This window comes from Plecotus auritus, assembly GCF_963455305.1.
Source record: "Plecotus auritus genome assembly, chromosome: 1".
Classification (NCBI taxonomy): domain Eukaryota; kingdom Metazoa; phylum Chordata; class Mammalia; order Chiroptera; family Vespertilionidae; genus Plecotus; species Plecotus auritus.
Window position 1 is genome coordinate 184,151,543 of NC_137770.1, and position 18,215 is coordinate 184,169,757.

The window sequence follows — 18,215 nt, forward strand, 5'->3', positions numbered from 1 at the left end:
TGGTCTCAACTTCTTCATCTACATATCAAAAACATTCAACTAGGAATATATAATATATAATTTTCCACTTCTATAATTCTCTAGGTTTTCAAAAATATTCCATATGATTTATTTTCTTTTATATATTGTCTAAGAGAGAAAGCTTTGTCCCATCTACAAAGTAGCTTACCAAAAAAATATATATATCCTGAGATAAAGTATAAAAAATATTTGCTCTTAGTTAACTTCCCACAACTCAATAGAGAGAAAGTATACAATGGCTAAACATCAAATATATTAAAAATAAAAGAAAAATGATTGTGAAAATAGGTGGTTTATTTCAAGATTTTTTTTGTGGAAACAAATTCTACTGTTCACTACTATCTAAAACTACTGAGATTAATGTTACAGAACAATGATAAAATACAGTCATTGATCTCCAAAAAATGCAATATTGATTCTGTGTTATAAGCAAGACAACATCTTCTAAAGATTCATCTCAAAAATAATTATTTGGTAATTATTTCAATCAATATTTACTATGCACAAATTTACTGTAATCAAAGTCACACAATAATACTTAAATAGTAACAGTACTCTTTATTGCAATATATAGGTAAGATAGGTTTATTTACCTTTAAATGCCTCTATCTTATTAAGTGTTGATAGTAGAAAGACAAGGTAAACAAAAAGTCAACTGACTGAAAATAACCATTTCACAAATGTGTCCAGTGGAAGAAAGTTCTATCAATAAAGTAAATAGAGCATTTCAGGTTTTAAAATTTCATTTTTCTATCTGATGATCAATCTTTTTATTATTTGTTATCACCACCAAATGTCTATATGCTGGCGATGCTATTTGTTCAGGATCAGACTCTCAAAATCAAATAAACAAAAATAAAGAAAGCTTGAGGGAGAAAGAGCTCAAAGCCATGAAGTTTTTATAAGTTCATCAAGAGTGCTAATGTGTAAACAATCAGTAATAATTATATCACTGAACATTTTGTCCTCCTTTAGAATGTGAAAAGTAAGCTGATGTAAGACCCTGATTTTAAGGTATTACAGCAAAGGTGTGCTCCTAGAAAATTGGCAATCTTTGATTGTACAGTTGAGGTTTCCTCCTAAATTACTTCCTCTAAACATTTAAGAAAATATTCCTTAATTATTTCATGTTCTCTTTCAGCTGAATATTTCCTCTTCGTTCTTTCAAAGAAATCACTTACAAAAAGAGCTCTTGAGAAAATTATCTTTACTTCTAAAAATTAGTGGAGGTTTTTCTTGATATTGAATGGGGAAACAAATTAGCTCCAGAGCTTCATTACCTAAAGCAGACCATCAAAATAACTGGTCCAGAACATCCTATTAGTACCAGAAACCATCAGGCAAAATGTCAAGCTCTTTCTTCTTTCTTGACAAATATCTAGTCAAATAGCAACCTCAGAAACTTAAAACTTATTTCCCTTCTCTATTTGCTTTCAGTTCCACGAATTCTTTCAATTCATAATAGCTCTTTTGAGAGATATATATGTTTCCAGAATTCAGGTGGCAACACAATCGTTACACAAAGCAATATGTAAACAGACAGTGGCATTTTTAAAAATTTGAAGTCTTTGACTTTCAAATTATAGTCTCTAAAATAGGTGTGAGGGACATACTTATTCATACTTTGTAATTGCCTTCTACCCATGGTATTGTCTGCATTTCTTTATTTCTACACACTTTCAGTCAAAGTGGGTTTTTAAAAGGCATGGCTATTTTAGCATGTCTTTGAAGTTAATTTACAAAAATTAATAAATAGTTATTCAGAAGATTGTCACAAAAATAAATCGGTTTCTCATTTTTTTCCTCCTCCCATTTCAGACATTAAAACTAAGAGTTGAGAAAGAAATATCATAAATGTTTCTTTACAGTGAATAACATTCTTCCTAGTGTATATGTTATTTCATATATTATTGGGTATTTTGCTCAAATTCAATTTTATTATTTTGGAGATTGCTACATGTATTCTAATATTAATTTAAACAGCTATTAAATGTTTCTATAGAAAATTTATTAACACAGTTATTATTTAAGACCCTAAATTCCCAGGATAATGATCATTTAAATGTAAATAAATGGCTGTTTATATTAATCTGACTTTAAAATTTTTGTTTACTTATTAAAATCCCATCATATTATTATAAAAAAAGTTATTTGTGGAAATAACTTTTAGTTAATTCTCTTATGTTCATTTCATTAAAATAATACTTTTTCACTCCATCAAATTAATAATAAGGAAAATCCATTATAACACTAATCATTCTATCCATTCTCTTACTGACAAAAGTAAGCATAAATAAGTTTAAACAGTAACCAGTGCTACTGATCCAAACATATTCCAATAAAGTTTACTTGTAACCATACAAGTACAGCATTCATGAAAAGATCACTTTAATAAAAAACACAAATTTATATACTTTTTCTTTTCCCTTCAGTATTTGTTTTTAAAAAGTTTCTTGCCAAACTTTACTACATAAGCCATCTCCTCTATCTTTGCTGCTGCCAAATCCTTTAATCTTTTAATGAAGTGAATGCTTGATTTGTCTAAATAAATTTTGTGTTAGTATCTTTAGTCTAGATACATTATCAATATAAAATATACTAGCAACAGTTTCATGAACAAGTGCTTTTCCAATCAAAAGGTCACATATTTTGTTAGCATAATAGCATCAATACTAGAATTCTATTAGTCTAAGATCTTTCAATCAAAACCTTCATTTCTACAAATTCTTATTTCAGCATAATGAAAATAATTTGCACTTATGACTTTGTACCCATGAAAAATTTTAATTCACTCGAGAATACAGAGAGAATGGAAGAAAGTGCTTTAATATGTGTTATATTGTAGAGAATAAAAAATGTATAGCCTATGTCAGTATATTAGATTCCCACCACAAAATCTTTGATTTGTATGGTAGTGTCTAAAAGTTTCCCTCCCACCAATACATTTGTGATGAATATATCTGAAAAGCCATCACAACTTTCAATGTGGCAATTTTTTCAGTCAAAAGTAAAAATTCAAATATAAAAATGCTATTTTTTGGAATGCTTCATTTACCCTGAAATAATAAAAAGTTATAAAGCTTTTATGGTAAATATTTACGTTCCTTTCATATTACATTTCAGTGAAAGCACTAACTTTGCACACTCTGCCCTTTCAGAAGTGGAATACGGGATTAATATCTACAAAACAACACTCTCAAAGAAAATCAGTGCAGCAAAGATACAAAAACGATATCCAAGTTCAAGGGCTTTTTACGAACCTAATTTTAATGTCATGTAAATTGAACCAAATAACAAGAATTACAAAAAGTGGACTGCCGATGATCCTTACCTTCTTGAACCGCTTGAAATGGGTTGTTGCCATCAACAAATGTCACCGAAAATGTAATTTTCTCAGTCTGTAAGATCTCCTCATTCTGGTTGAGATCGCCAACTGCTGTGCGAAACACCTCATCATCCTTTTTGGCAGATTCATCAAAAATTGCTCCTAGAAAGAAGTGAGTGTTGCCATTAAACAATCTCATACATATTCTGTCATGTCTACTGGAAATAAGTCAAAGCAATTCATGTATTTGAAAATGTATATTTTCACTTAAAGCATGCAGTTTATTACTGAAACACATTGTACTGAAAGCAGTGTGATAGTGAAGCAGGAATTTAGTTACTTCTTTCAAAGGGAAATGATGAATAGTACATCAAAGTGTTATTACATGGGGAGCATTGGTAAGAATTTAATAAGTACAAAAAGCTTTGAAAAGGACCAAGAGATTAATACAGTGAATGTCTTATATCATGAGACCTTTAGGAATTCACAGCTTTGAAATGCTTTCTTTTATTTTTTTTTTCTGAATAATAGGAGATAAAATCAGGAAACTTTCTGAGAGCCCATTTATAAAGTATAGAGAAATCAAACTTCTAGTATAATTTTAATTTATTTTTATTTTCTACCTTCCATTTTTAAAAACAATGATTTCAGTTTTTTTAATAGTAGTAAGTTCAATAATATTTGTAGAAAATTTAAAGATAGATGAATCTCTCAGGAGAGGTAACTGAGAAATATTTCCTAAAAAACTAACATTTAAGTCTTAGTAGATAATCATGGCATTCTTTCATTCATATATAATGATGATGATGATAAGAGTGTGGCTAACATTTATTGAGTGTCAGCACTATATTGGTTAAATACACCAGTTTTAAGAGTAAACTGATTTCAAATTGTGACTGCGATTCATTAAGTGTAAGACAATGACCAAGGAATTTCAAATTCCAATCCCCATATTCATCATGTCTAATAATAATACCTATCTTTAGGATTATTAAGTGTTTTAAAGCAGATTATCCATGCAAAATATAAGTAAATTGTGTAACCAAAAAGTTTTCATTAAATGCTAGTGTTTTCTTATTTTTAAATACTGTGATCTAAACAGTGTTTATCATTTTCTATTAACTTTTCCATATTACAATATCCCATTTTAATCCTTAAAATAATTATGCAGTATATATGTGCACGCTACTGCAATATACATTGGATTACAACAATTAAGATTCAGAACAAGAAATATACTGAAATTCCCATAGGAAGAGCCAGAGTCCTTACCTATTTGATTCCAATGTCCTTACTCTAAATCACTACAGGATCCTGCCTTCCAAAATTATACCCATCAGGAATAAAAAATGTTTATGGGGATCCTGACTTACAAATGTGGGAAATTCTTTCACATCTTGTCATGCATGCTTTATTTGTATTCAGAGTGACTTTTCGAGGCAGGCACACATTTTCAAAGTGTTTACTTTTTTTATTGTAAGCATTTTGGTCAATGTACCTTTTGTCTTTTGAATAAACCCTGCTGACAAAAACAGTCACACACCTCAGGGTCAATAACATGACAAAGAATGACTATATATTCATATCTACATACATATTCATATAAACATTGTATGTTCCTTGACTATCCTTTGTAGTGTGTGTATATAAAAATGAAAAATGTATTTTTCATATATAAGTTTACACTATATAGGAAGAAATAATTCAGACTATACATGTATACACAGATAAAAAAGACACACATCTACCAGTTGTGTTGATTTTATACCTCTGTGACTGGAGCCCCAAGTTTTCCAGTGAAATTCAGATCACAATATTAAACATATGCTATCATCAGAGTCAAGACCTGATAAAGCAAGGGTGAAAATATGTCTACTTCTGACAAGTCTGGCAGGTTACTTTTGATCTCTGTACCCTAAGTGGCCTCACCTTGACAAGGAGATGATTATTTTTTGTTATAGAAGGCCATGACGATGTGAACTTGGTACTAACTACATTGACCAGCCTCTCTAACCCTTTACTTTCCATTTCTTACCTAATTTGAATATCTGGCCAAAGCTAAGAGCATGAGAAAAAAGGAAGAATTTTTAAAAACAAATACATTAAGTACTCCCTAATTATATTATGTAGCTATTAGCCAGAATATTAACATTTTGATATAATCAAATGTACATAATAGACATTAATTTTTACTTATCCTGTCATTTCTAAATCATATAGAAATCTACTTTAGAAACTAAAATTTTATGAAAATATTTAGGCAATAATATTAGATTTATCTTGCTAATTTTAAGCCACATTCATGAAAACTCATTTTAATTTGCAATAATTACTATCAGTCTAGATTAATCTTTACATTGAAATGTAATACTATCAGATTCAGATACACACATTTCTTTAATAGTTTGTAGAAAGTGTGATATAAATGTACAATAATTAGTTCATTTTGAATCAAATAATCTAAATATCACTTCACAAAGAAGTTATCCATATTGATATAGAGACCCTTTAGCTTGTCATCTCTTCTAAATGGGTCTTCCAAAAGACTTTTTATGGAGGGTGATATTATTGACTTCTACTGAGTATTGGTAATACATTTTTAATGGAAGCATTTTACTATTACCTGACAGAACACTTAAAATTACCTTAAACATTAAAATGGGCTTAATAAAAGCTTGAAACTTGCAGAAATTATAGCAAATTAGTCAATTCTGTGTTAAATTAAGATATAGTGAAAGGAAACATACAAAAGAAGGAATTCACTTTTCAGCAAACAGCAAGGAAGTACACAGAAGAAGCAGTCCATCTTACTTCACAGGCTTCAAATTCAATTATCTATCTACTTCTTTCATCAACTATAAAAATATCATTTCAATTTTGCTTTGTACTAAAAGATTATATACAGCATTTTGTACTAAATGCAAATATTCTGAAAAAACAACTGGTAAGTTACATCTATTTATATTTCGCATTGGCCAACTGGTAAGTTACGTCTATTTATATTTTGCATCTACAGCAGCGGTTCTCAACCTGTGGGTCGTGACCCACAGGTTGAGAACCACTAGCAGGGTCGCCTAAGACCATCGGAAAACACAGATATTTACATTACGATTCATTAACAGTAGCAAAATTACAGTTATGAAGTAGCAAGAAAAATAATTTCATGGTTGGGGGTCACCACAACATGAGGAACTGTATTAAAGGGCCGTGGCATTAGAAAGGTTGAGAACCACTGGTCTAAACTTTTACATATATCTCCCCTCCCCCCACCCCCCACCCCCCGCCATTGAACCCCCTGGCCCCTCCCACACCCTAGGGCAAACCCCTACCATCCCAGTGTCTGTGTCCATTGGTTATGCTAATATGCATGCATACAAGTCCTTTGGTTGATTTCTAACCACAACCCCCTCCCCTGCCATTTGTCTCTGGATCTATTTTTGTTCATCAGTTTATGTTGATCATTATATCCCACATATGAGTGAGATCATGTGATATTTCTCTTTCTCTGACTGGCTTATTTTGCTTAGCATAATGCTCTCCAGTTCCATCCATGTTGTTGCAAATGGTGAAAGTTCCTTCTCTTATATAGTGGCATAGTATTCCATTGTGTAGTTGTACCACAGTTTTTTAATCCACACATCTGCTGATGGGCACTTGGGCTGTTTCCAAATCTTAGCTATGGTAAATTGTGCTGCTATGAACATAGGGGTGCATATATCCTTTCTGATTGGTGTTTCTGGTTTCTTGGGATGTAGTCCTAGAAATGGGATTACTGGGTCAAATGGGAGTTCCATTTATAGTTTTTTGAGGAAACTCCATACTGTTCTCCACAGTCTGCATTCCCACCAGCAGTGCACTAGGGTTCCTTTTTTTCTCCACATCCTCACCAGCATTTGTCGTTTGCTGATTTGTTGATGATAGCCATTCTGACGGGTGTAAAATTACACAAATTTAAATTTGAAAATATGCTTGCAAAATAAAACTTTTAGAAAAAGTTACTAACTTGACCAACACTATAACTTTCAAAAATATTCTAAGCTTTTCTACCTCCAGGTTTTTTTCATGATGTTGCCTCCACCATGGATATATCCTTGTCTCCTTAGCAAAATATCATTTCCTGGGCCATAGAAACTATTTTTATCCTTAGAATGTCTACAACGGATCCTGAATATATTAGCTACTCAAGAACAGTAACTGATTAAACTTTCTTTATATATAGTTAGGCATAATTTTATAAAGTAGAATACTTAAATTCAAATATATGATTAAAAATATAAGTTGGGACTACATTTAAATTAAAACAAAAGTAGATTGCAAATGTACTTGCCTGTGAATTTAAAATCACAGGCATTATCATGACGCCAGAAGACCCAAATTATTCAGCAAGGTATTAATCATACACTCATAATGTTAGTTTGAATATTTAAATTATATTTGTCTTATAAATATAAGAAGCAAGAGGTGGAAACAGTTTAGCTGTTAAGACAGAAGAGGAAAGAAAATATCTTCAACTAGCTCAGTATTTTCTCTAAAAATATTGGAAAGGTTTTGATATATATCTTGAATAAAATTTTCTACATACAGAATTGGTAGAATTACTGAAAGATTTATATATCTCATTTATATAGCTAACAGACAAAGTAATATTTTAAATAATTGATTCTAAAAATCAAAAACAAAAATCAACACATCCATATTACCATTGTATGATCAATTTATGATTAAAATAATATCATTTAAAATACATATATGAAACAATTGCCCCACCCTAAAAAGCATGGTCAATATTCAGAGTTGCAAATAAAATAAAAGATAGCTAATCATTTTTAGTCACAGAGTTTAAACTTGACTCATTTAATTTTGCCAAAAATATATACATAGTCTTTTTAAAATAAACTTTTCAGAGGTTTTATCTTCAGTGAATTTTTATTTTTCTTTGAAGCAACACATTGATTCTCTTGGCTTCTCTCTCTGTGCCTTTTATCTTCTTCCTTTTTCACCTCTTTCCATGTATTAATGCATCCATCCATCCATCCATCCATCCATCCATCCATCCATCCAATCAACAGAGACAGTCATCAAAGCTGACACAACCATTTAAATCTATTGCATGTTAAATCAGTCCATAGCAGAATTAAGATGCCTCATTCAGATGATAATGAAAATAGGCAATTTTGGAATTCATAAACTCATACTGAAAGAAATTTAAATAATATATACATAATTTCATACTTCAGAAATTGTATTGAATAGATTTTAAGTGATTTGACCAAAATTACACAGCCAAAAGTGAGAAGGGATACAGTATAATCTACATTTTCTGGTTTCAAGTTTGATGCTATTTTTTCCATAGTAAGCTTTTTTTTTCATTTCAAATATTCACTTTATAAAGTAAAAAAATTATATGTATATATGTGTGTGTGTGTGTGTGTGTGTGTGTATGTTAGATACATAATACATTATGTCGTCCATATATATTTACATATACATGCACATAAACACACACACATATACAGCTGTTCCTCAGTATCCATGCAGGGTTGCTTTCAGGACCCACCATACATACCCAGATCCACAGATGCTAAACTCCCCTACATATTTTCATATAATGTATGTACATCCTCTGCATACTTTAAATAAGCTCTAGATTACATATCTTACCTACTACAATGCAAATGGATGCAATTAGATATTATACAGTATTGCTTAGGAATAATGACAAGAAAACATCTGTACATGTTCAGTACAGATGTAATCATTGTAGGCCTAACTATATAGCACCCGTCAAGAACAACGTATTTTTTCCCCGAATATCTGCAGTTGGTTGAATCCACAGATATGGAACCTACAGATATGGAGGACTGCCTGTGTTAATAATTAATAACTAGTATGACTTCTGGAGATAAGCATATCAAATTCATTTAGTAGAAGCCATGAGCTATTTAAAATTGAATCATATTTAAAACCTGAACATTATACCTTTTTACTTAAAATTTATTCCCCTTTGCCTTGGAAGCATCAACAACTTATCTTAGGTAGTTAAAATAAAGACAAAAGTACTACTCTTGGTTCTGGGATAGTTTATTGGTCACAGTAGGATTGACAGTTCAGCAGACCTTTTGGAAATTGTGAAATTAACATATGACCCCATTGTTTTCGATGCTATTATTCATAGCTGGGTTTTTTTTGTATTTAATTCTAATGGTGCACTCTACATGCATATTAGTTGTATTGTACAAAGATATCCAAATCAAAAGATCTATAACTGTTCTTTTGCATCTACTCATTGTATTTCTTCCAATGCCAGTGGAAATTGTGCACACACTGCAAAAGGAGGAGAAATAATCAAAGACAGTATAAATTTGTTGAATTTCAGATTTCTCCTTTTTTTCACCCTCAACTTATATTGCTCAGTTCACAGAAGAACTAGGTTGAAGATATTCAATACTAATGAACAACAGAGAAATTAGAATTGCAGCTAAATGAAATTGGCATTTTCTACATTACTTAGGATCTTCACTTAAGCATACAGACTAGCTACTATTTCAGTAGGACACTATTACAATGAAGGTATTTGTGTATATGTATGTGTGTGTATTTATGTATATATTTGCATATCATCTCTAATAACAGAGTAATATGCAAATTAACCATCACTCCGTTGTATCCAGCCACATCCATAAACCACACCCACCAGCCAATCAAGAACAAGTATGCAAATTAACCGAACCAAGATGGCTGTGGCCACAGAGAGAGCAGCAGGGAGGATTGGGTTTCCCCAGCGATGGAGGAAGCCAAGCTTTCCGCACACCCTGGCAGGCCCAGGCCTCCACTCCAGGCTACAAGTTTCAATTATAGAAGATAAATAAATCCCAACAAAAATGGCGGCAGCCACGGAGCTGGAGAGAGCAGGAGGCTAGGGTTGCCCCCAGTGATGGAGGAAGCCAAGCTTCTGCAGCCCTGGCCTGCCTTGGCCTCCGCTTAAGGCTACAAAGTTTCAATTATAGAAGATACATAATCCCAACAGAAATGGCTGCCGCCACAGAGCGAGCAGAAGGCTTGGCTCTGCTCCTGGCTACAAAGTTTCAATTGTAGAAGATAAATAAATCCCAGATCCCAGGGCTTCCACTTGCATCGCCAGGGGGTGTGGCCGGCCTGCAAACCACCACCGGCCCCTTGCCCAGGCCACCCCACGCCCCAAGGGAACCCCCAGCCTAATCCAGGACACCCTTCAGGGCAAACCAGCTGGCCACCACCCATGCACCAGGCCTCTATCCTATCTAATAAAAGAGTAATATGCAGATTGACCATCACTCCAACACACAAGATGACTTCCCCCATGTGGTCAAAGATCCTGCCCCCATGTGGACACAAGATGGCCACCACAAGATGGCCAGCAGGGGAAGGCAGTTGGGAGGGGCCAGGCCTGCAAGGGAGGGCAGTTGGGGGCGATCAAGCCTGCAGGGGAGGGCAGTTAGAGGTGACCCGGCTGGCAGAGGAAGGAAGTTGGGGGTGACCAGGCCTGTAGAGAAGGGCAGTTGGGGGGGACCCAGGCCTGCAGGGGAGAGAAGTTGGTGGCTACCAGGCCTGCAGTGGAGGGCAATTAGGAGCAATCAGGCTGGCAGGGAAGCAGTTAGGCATCAATCAGGCTGGCAGGGGAGTGGTTAGGGGGTGATCAAGCTGGCAGGCAGAAATGGTTAGGGGCAATCAGGAAGGCAGGCAGGGGAGCAGTTGGGAGCTAGCAGTCCTGGATTGTGAGAGGGATGTTGGACTGCCCGTTTAGGCCCGATCCAGGTGGGCAGTCAGACATCCCTCGAGGGGTCCCAGATTGGGGGGTTCAGGCTGGGCTGAGGGACACCCCCCGTGCACGAATTTTGTGCACCAGGCCTTTAGTATATACATATATATAGTTTTTTCCCAAATAACATTAATTATATTGAGATATCCTCAATGAATTAATTATTTATTAGAAATTTATCAGCAGTCCCTTCTCATTTAAAATAATTTTCCTAATATGTATTACTCATATCTTCATAGGCAGGAAGTGAGGTTTTTAGAACTCTTTTTTTCCTTGCATCAAGAGGTATATTTTCCTCAGTTCACTTTATGTAACCATTGACAAGCACGCTGACTAAGAAAGTAAACCAAAACAATAACTTTAATTGATGGAAATAAAGTGCTGGAAATTCACCAAATTCATGACAATTAGCAAATATTATACTGAATCAGAAGCAATTTCACTCTGCTGTGCTTCTCTCAAGTTTATAATAATCAAAATAACAACAGTGAAAGTAATTAACATTTATTAGTAATGAGCACTGTACTAAGTGGTTCACTGGCATTATATCTTTTATTTTTCATGAAATTCCTTTCACAGAAATTAGGTTCAGATTAAGTAATTTTCCAAAGACCCAAAGCTAGTAATGACTGTGGCAGAATTCACAGCTCTCAGTTTGAAACCTAACTTCCTAAAAGAACTATGAGCTTCATATCTGGCCATATATTCATTATAATGAATTTCTATATTACTAAGTGGTATGCATATTTTAATTTTCATAAATATCAAAATGAAATTTTATTTGTATATTAAAATTCTCAAGTAGGTTTGAATCTTTTTGTTTGATAATTTTAAAGATTTTATCTTTATTATTGAAAGTATCACAGATATCCCCTTTGTGTGTTTTTCCCTTTGATCCCCTCCATCCTGCACCCACCCCTACCAGGCCTTCATCCTGCAGCCACCCCTCCAAGGGCTATACATATATGCATACAAGTTCCCTAGTTAATCTCTCCCCATCCCACCCCTCCCTCTGCCTCCCTTCTGAAATTCATCAGTCTGTCCCATGTTTATATGTCTCTGGATCTATTTTATTCATCAGTTTATTTTGTTCATTAGATTCCACATATGAGTGAGATCATGTGATACTTATCTTTCTCTGACTGGCTTATTTAGCTTAGCATAATACTCTCCATGATGTTGCAAATGGTAAGAGTTCATTCTTTTTTATAGCCATGTGGCATTCCATTGTGTAGATGTACCATGTTTTTTGTATCCACTCATCTGCTGATGGGCACTTCTTAATCATTGCAAATTGCACTGCTAGGAACATAGGGGTGCATATATTCTTTCTGATCGGTATTTCTGGCTTCTTAGGGTATATTCCTAGACGTGGAAAAAATGGGTCAAATGGGAGTATTTCTAACTAGGCTTGGTTTACAGAATTTTTATATAAATTTTTGCTTAGCTTGTATAGATATGACTAGAGGCCTGTTGCATGATATTCATGCAAGAATAGGTCTTCCTTCCCCTGGCTTCACTCCTAGCTGCCCGAGAACCTGCACATCCCCGCTCTCGGCCCGCTCGGGAGCCAGCAAGTCCTCGCTTCTGTCCGCTTCTGTCTGGAGCACAGCTCCTGTAGCTCCCTCTGCCACCCTCCTCCCCCTCATAGCAGGTGCTCCACCCTTCCCAGCTGCTCTGTGCCTGTATATGCAAATTAACCCATCATTTTTGTTGGATTAATTTGCATACTCACTCTGATTGGCTGTGGGAGTAGCGGAGGTATGGTCAATTTACATGTTTATCTATTATTAGGCAAGATATTTGCCACTATAATTTAAACTATTGTGAAAAGAATACTTTCACACATTTTTTCTCAAAGTTTATGTCTACATTTGTTTTTGAACTATGTCCTATAAACAAGTAATTAAATAGATGTAAATTTCTAAACTTTAATTTAAATGGTAATTTTCGCAGTTATTTTAAAATATTGTTATGTGAGTTCCAATATCTTATGCACTTGGTATAAGTAAAGGGTTTAAAACAAATCTCTAGCCTTTCATTTTATGGAGTTAGATTTTTTTTCACTTTAGTGACTAATGATCCCATCAGAATGACAATGCCAGAGTCATTGGCTTTCTATATTAAACACTTTTAATAATGTACTTGGGTTTGTAATATTCAAATTATAACCAGGTACAGAAACTGGCTGGCTCATTATCTCTCAATGTCTAATGCTTACTTAGCATTTTGCTCACTAAGTACACTATAATATTGACTTCTATTTCACCCACCATAATTATCTAGTTTATAGACAAGCATCATTCTTGTTTTATAGAAAGACAATCAAGTTGAAAGAGGTTATTGCCAATATCACAGAGGGAATTAGTTATAATATAATGTAGGCAGATATAACTAGAAGATAAAATTCCACACAGATCACTAAAATGATTACACAAAAAGACTTGAAGTCATATTGTAATATTTAAAATATGTTTATATTGCAAATATCTTTAAATTCTCATTTTTCCTCAATATATTATAATAAAATGACTTAAAATGAACCCAAGACATTATACTAAGTAAAATAAGGCAGATACAATATGTCAAATACTATATGAATCCACTTATATGAAGTAGTACTTATAGTCAAAATCATTGAGACAGAAAGTGGAATGTTGGTTGTCCTGGGGTTAAGGGACAAGGGCAATGAAGAGCTGTACTTCCAGGTACGTTGAGTTTCAGTTTTACAGGTTGAAAAGAGTTTTGGAAATGGATGTTGTAGATGGTAGTACAATGTTAAGAATGTCTTTAAAAACACCAAACTGCACACCAAAATGATATATTTTGTGTTATATGTATTTTGCCATCATACAAAATTGGAAAAAGCATGGCACAGTTTAATGCTTTAATTTTTCCATATTTTTATACTGAATCTGTGAAGTAATCCAGAGCACTATGCCCTGTGTTCCAGTACCTTTCTCTGTATCACACCTGTAATTGTAACAATGTTCTTTCATTGCAAATTTCACTGCCATGACAAGAACAGAAAGAACTGGTTTGTGAAAGGGGACTTTTGAAACTTTGCACAGTAAGTCAAAATCTCCCCAAATTGAAAGGATACACTTAAAAAATAATAAGTAAGAAAGTAGCTTCCTGAAAAGTATGTTAACTGAGAAGACTTGCAGGTATTTTTAGAAACAGAACAGATTTAACTTCTTTCCTCCAGTAACAATTCACTAGATCCTGCTATAGTTTTTAAGACGCTTTGGAAAATGTCAATATTTTAGGTTTTTTATTAGCTATAAGTGGTTGCAAAATGGACCCAGTATCTTTCACCTATCAAGATATTTATCATAATCATAGTTTTTACTATCTATCAGTCAAATACTTATGGGAAATCAACTTTCAAGTACTATACTATATTAAGTAATTACTTGCTAGTCAATAAATCTTAAAAAAAATGGTCAAAGCTACCATTGTGAATTTTATTCTTAAGAAAACAGCAGTAATAGTTTTAAACTTTGAATTTTCTGTTAGGTAGTTCTCTTCCTCCTCATGTTAGAGATGAAAATACTGAGAATCAGAAGTTAGGAGAATTACCCAATCATAGAGATAGGAAGCAAAAGAGCTGGGGACCTAAATCTAGAACTTTCTAGATTCAAAAACCTATAGTTTTTATATTAATGAACTATAGCTACGCTTAAAAGCTCAATCCATTCTGAAAAAAATGATTTTAGATTAACATGTGATGAAAAAAGACAGCAAAATTGTGATTTTAATGAATCTCTTTAGACATTTTGTTTCAGTGGCATGTTATGTAGTATTCATCTTTTGAAGGAAAAGAAAAAAAATCAATAAAAGAGCTAATAACTTAGATGAACTATGGGCCATATAAGATGAGATGAGTGAGAATACATTATTGTCTTAATTAACCAATTGAAAATGATGTAAACAGTCAAAATATGTCCAATAGGAATACTGACTTATGGCACTTGATATAAAGAAATTAAGCACAGAACCCAGTTTAAAAAAGAAAAGTTAAGTTTGAAAAAATTCTACTGAATTGCTGTTGTGTGAAGACACTTAGGTAAATATATATAAAGAAAGCATAAGCATAAACAGATTACTAGAGACCCTGCACTATTATTTCATTTCTTAAGATTGTATTATTTTCCATATGAACAACTATAAATATACTTTTACCCCATCCTACAAATATTGGGGTTTCTAAATAAAAAGTAAATGTTTTCACTCCTTGAACATAATTTCTAAAACAAGTTGAGAAAAATTATGTATGTGTGGATTCCTGTTTGCAGGTATACAGATGGTGTTATGTTGAGCTATATATGCATTTCAAAGTTTTTACAAAATGTTCCTGATTTAATGGTGAAGTAATTTAAGAATATTTTCTTGATCTGGAATTTGGACAAAATATATGCAATGTATATCAAAATAATATAAAATTAATTTACATTTGAAGATGTTGTCATGTATTTAAAAATGTAATTGTCTTTATATCTTCTCTTTTATTGAGGAGTCAGTTTCCCAAACTTTAGGAAATCAGATGTGAGAGGCAATAAGGCACCTTTTTATGAGCCCATTTTAAATAAAATTAAGAAGGTGAGTCTCTCCATGTTGCACATGGTAAGAGTTTTCTTTCTTTCTTTCTTTCTTTCTTTCTTTCTTTCTTTCTTTCTTTCTTTCTTTCTTTTCTTCTTTCTTCCTTCCTTCCTTCCTTCCTTCCTTCCTTCCTTCCTTCCTTCCTTCCTTCCTTCCTTCCTTCCTTCCTTCCTTCTTTCTTTCTTTTTTCTTTCTTTCTTTCTTTCTTTCTTTCTTTCTTTCTTTCTTTCTTTCTTTCTTTCTTTCTTTCTTTCTTTCTTTCTTCTTTCAAGTTATTTATTGTCTAAAGTTTTACATATCTCTCCTTTTTCCCCAATTGACCCCTGACCCCCCCCCTCCCCCCACAGTCATTCCCACCATGGGCAAACCCCCACCACCCCAGTGGCTGTGTCCATTGGTTATACTAATATGCATGCATACAAGTTCTTTGGTTACTCTCTAACCTCTCCCCCATCCCTACCATTTGCCTCTGGCTCTATTCTTGTTCATGAAATTATGTTGATCATTATATCCCACATATGAGTGAGATTATGCGATATTTCTCTTTCTCTGACTGGCTTATTTTGCTTAGCATAATGCTTTCCAGTTCCATCCATGCTGTTGCAAATGGTAAAAGTTCTCTCTTTTTTATAGCAGCATAGTATTCCATTATATTGATGTACCAGTTTTTTAACCCACTCATCTGCTGATGGGCACTTAGTTTGTTTCCAAATCTTAGCTATGGTGAACTGTGCTGCTATGAACATAGAGGTGCATATATCCTTTCTGATAGATGTTTCTGATTTCTTGGGATATAGTCCTAGAAGTGGGACTACAGGGTCAAATGGAGGTCCATTCTCAACTTTTTGAGGAAACTCCATACTGTTCTCCACAGTGGCTGCACCAGTCTGTATTCCCACCAACAGTACAGAAAGGTTCCTTTTTCTCCACATCCTTGCCAGCATTTGTCCTTTGTTGATTTGTTGATGATAGCCATTCTGACAGGTGTGAGATGGTATCTAATTGTAGTTTTGATTTGCATCTCTCAGATGATTAGTGACTTTGAGCATGTTTTCATATGTCTCTGGGCCTTCTGTAAGTCCTCTTTCGAAAAGTGTCTATTTATATCCTTGGCCATTTTTTGATTGGATTGTTTATCTTCCTTTCGTTAAGTTGTATGAGTTCCCTGCAAATTTTGGAGATTAAACCTTTATCGGAAATATCATTCACAAATAGGTTCTCCATGCAGTGGGCATTCTTGTTGTTTTGTTGATGGTTTCTTTTGCTATGAAGAAGCTTTTTATTTTGATGTAGTCCCATTTGTTTATTTTCTCCTTAGTCTCCCTTGCCCTAGAATGTGTGTCTGTAAAGATATTGCTATGACATATGTCTGATATTTTGCTGCCTATGGAGTCTTGTAGGATTTTTATGGTTTCCATACATTCAAGTCCTTCAGCCATTTTGAGTTTGTTTTGTGTATGGTGTAAGTTGGTGATCTAGTTTCATTTTTTTTTTTTTTGCATGTATCTGACCAAATTTTCCAGCACCATTTATTAAAGAGGCTGTTTTGACTCCATTGTATGCTCTTGCCTCCTTTGTCAAATATTAATTGAACATAATGGCTTGGGTTGATTTCTGGGTTCTCTGTTCTGTTCCATTGGTCTATATTTTTGTTCTTGTGCCAGTACCAGGCAGTTTTGAGAACCGTGGCTTGGTAACATAGCTTGATATCTGGTATTGTGATCCCTCCAACTTTGTTCTTCTTTCTCAGGATAGCTGTGGCTATTCAGGGTCTTTTTTTTATTCCAGATGAATTTTTGGAGAGTTTGTTCTAGATTCTTTGAAATATGCCGTTGGTATTTTAATAGGGATTGCATTGAATATGTAGATTGCTTTGCGTAGAATGGACATTTTAATGATGTTGATTCTACCAATACATGAACATGATATGTCCTTCCATTTGTTTATGTCTTCCTCTACCTCTTTTTTTTAATGTCCTGTAGTTTTCTGAGTACAGGTCTTTTACATCCTTAGTTAAGTTTATTCCTATGTATCTTAATATTTTTGGTGCAATGGTAAATGGGATTTTTTTTTTTATTTCTCTTTCTGTGAGTTCATTATTGGTGTATAAGAAGGCCATAGATTTCTGGGTGTTGATTTTGTATCCTGCTACATTGCCAAATTCATTTATTAGGTCTAGTAGATTTTTGATGGAGTCTTTGGGGTTTTCTATGTATAGTATCATGTCATCTGCAAATAAGGACAGTTTTACTTCTTCTTTTCCAATTTGGATGCCTTTTATTTCTTCCTCTTATCTGATCACTGTGGCTAACACATCCAGTGCTATATCAACCAGGAGTGGTAGTGGGCATCCTTGTCTTGTTCCTGTTCTTAGGAGAAATGATTTTAGTTTTTGCCCATTGAATATGATGTTGGCTGTAGGTTTGTCATATAGAGATTTTATTATGTTGAGGTATGATGCTTCTCTTC

At 33.8% G+C, this 18,215-nt stretch overlaps 1 protein-coding gene across 3 annotated transcripts in view; it reads right to left on the minus strand.

Annotated features, from left to right (window-relative positions):
• GRID2 (glutamate ionotropic receptor delta type subunit 2) overlaps positions 1-18,215 on the minus strand; it is a 1,502,079-nt gene that overhangs the window by 1,235,156 nt on the left and 248,708 nt on the right. For all 3 annotated transcript variants that reach the window (XM_080647673.1, XM_080647670.1, XM_080647671.1), the window contains exon 2: positions 3,353-3,508. In XM_080647673.1, coding sequence (XP_080503799.1) covers positions 3,353-3,508 — 156 coding nt within the window. The remainder of the gene's footprint in view (positions 1-3,352; positions 3,509-18,215) is intronic.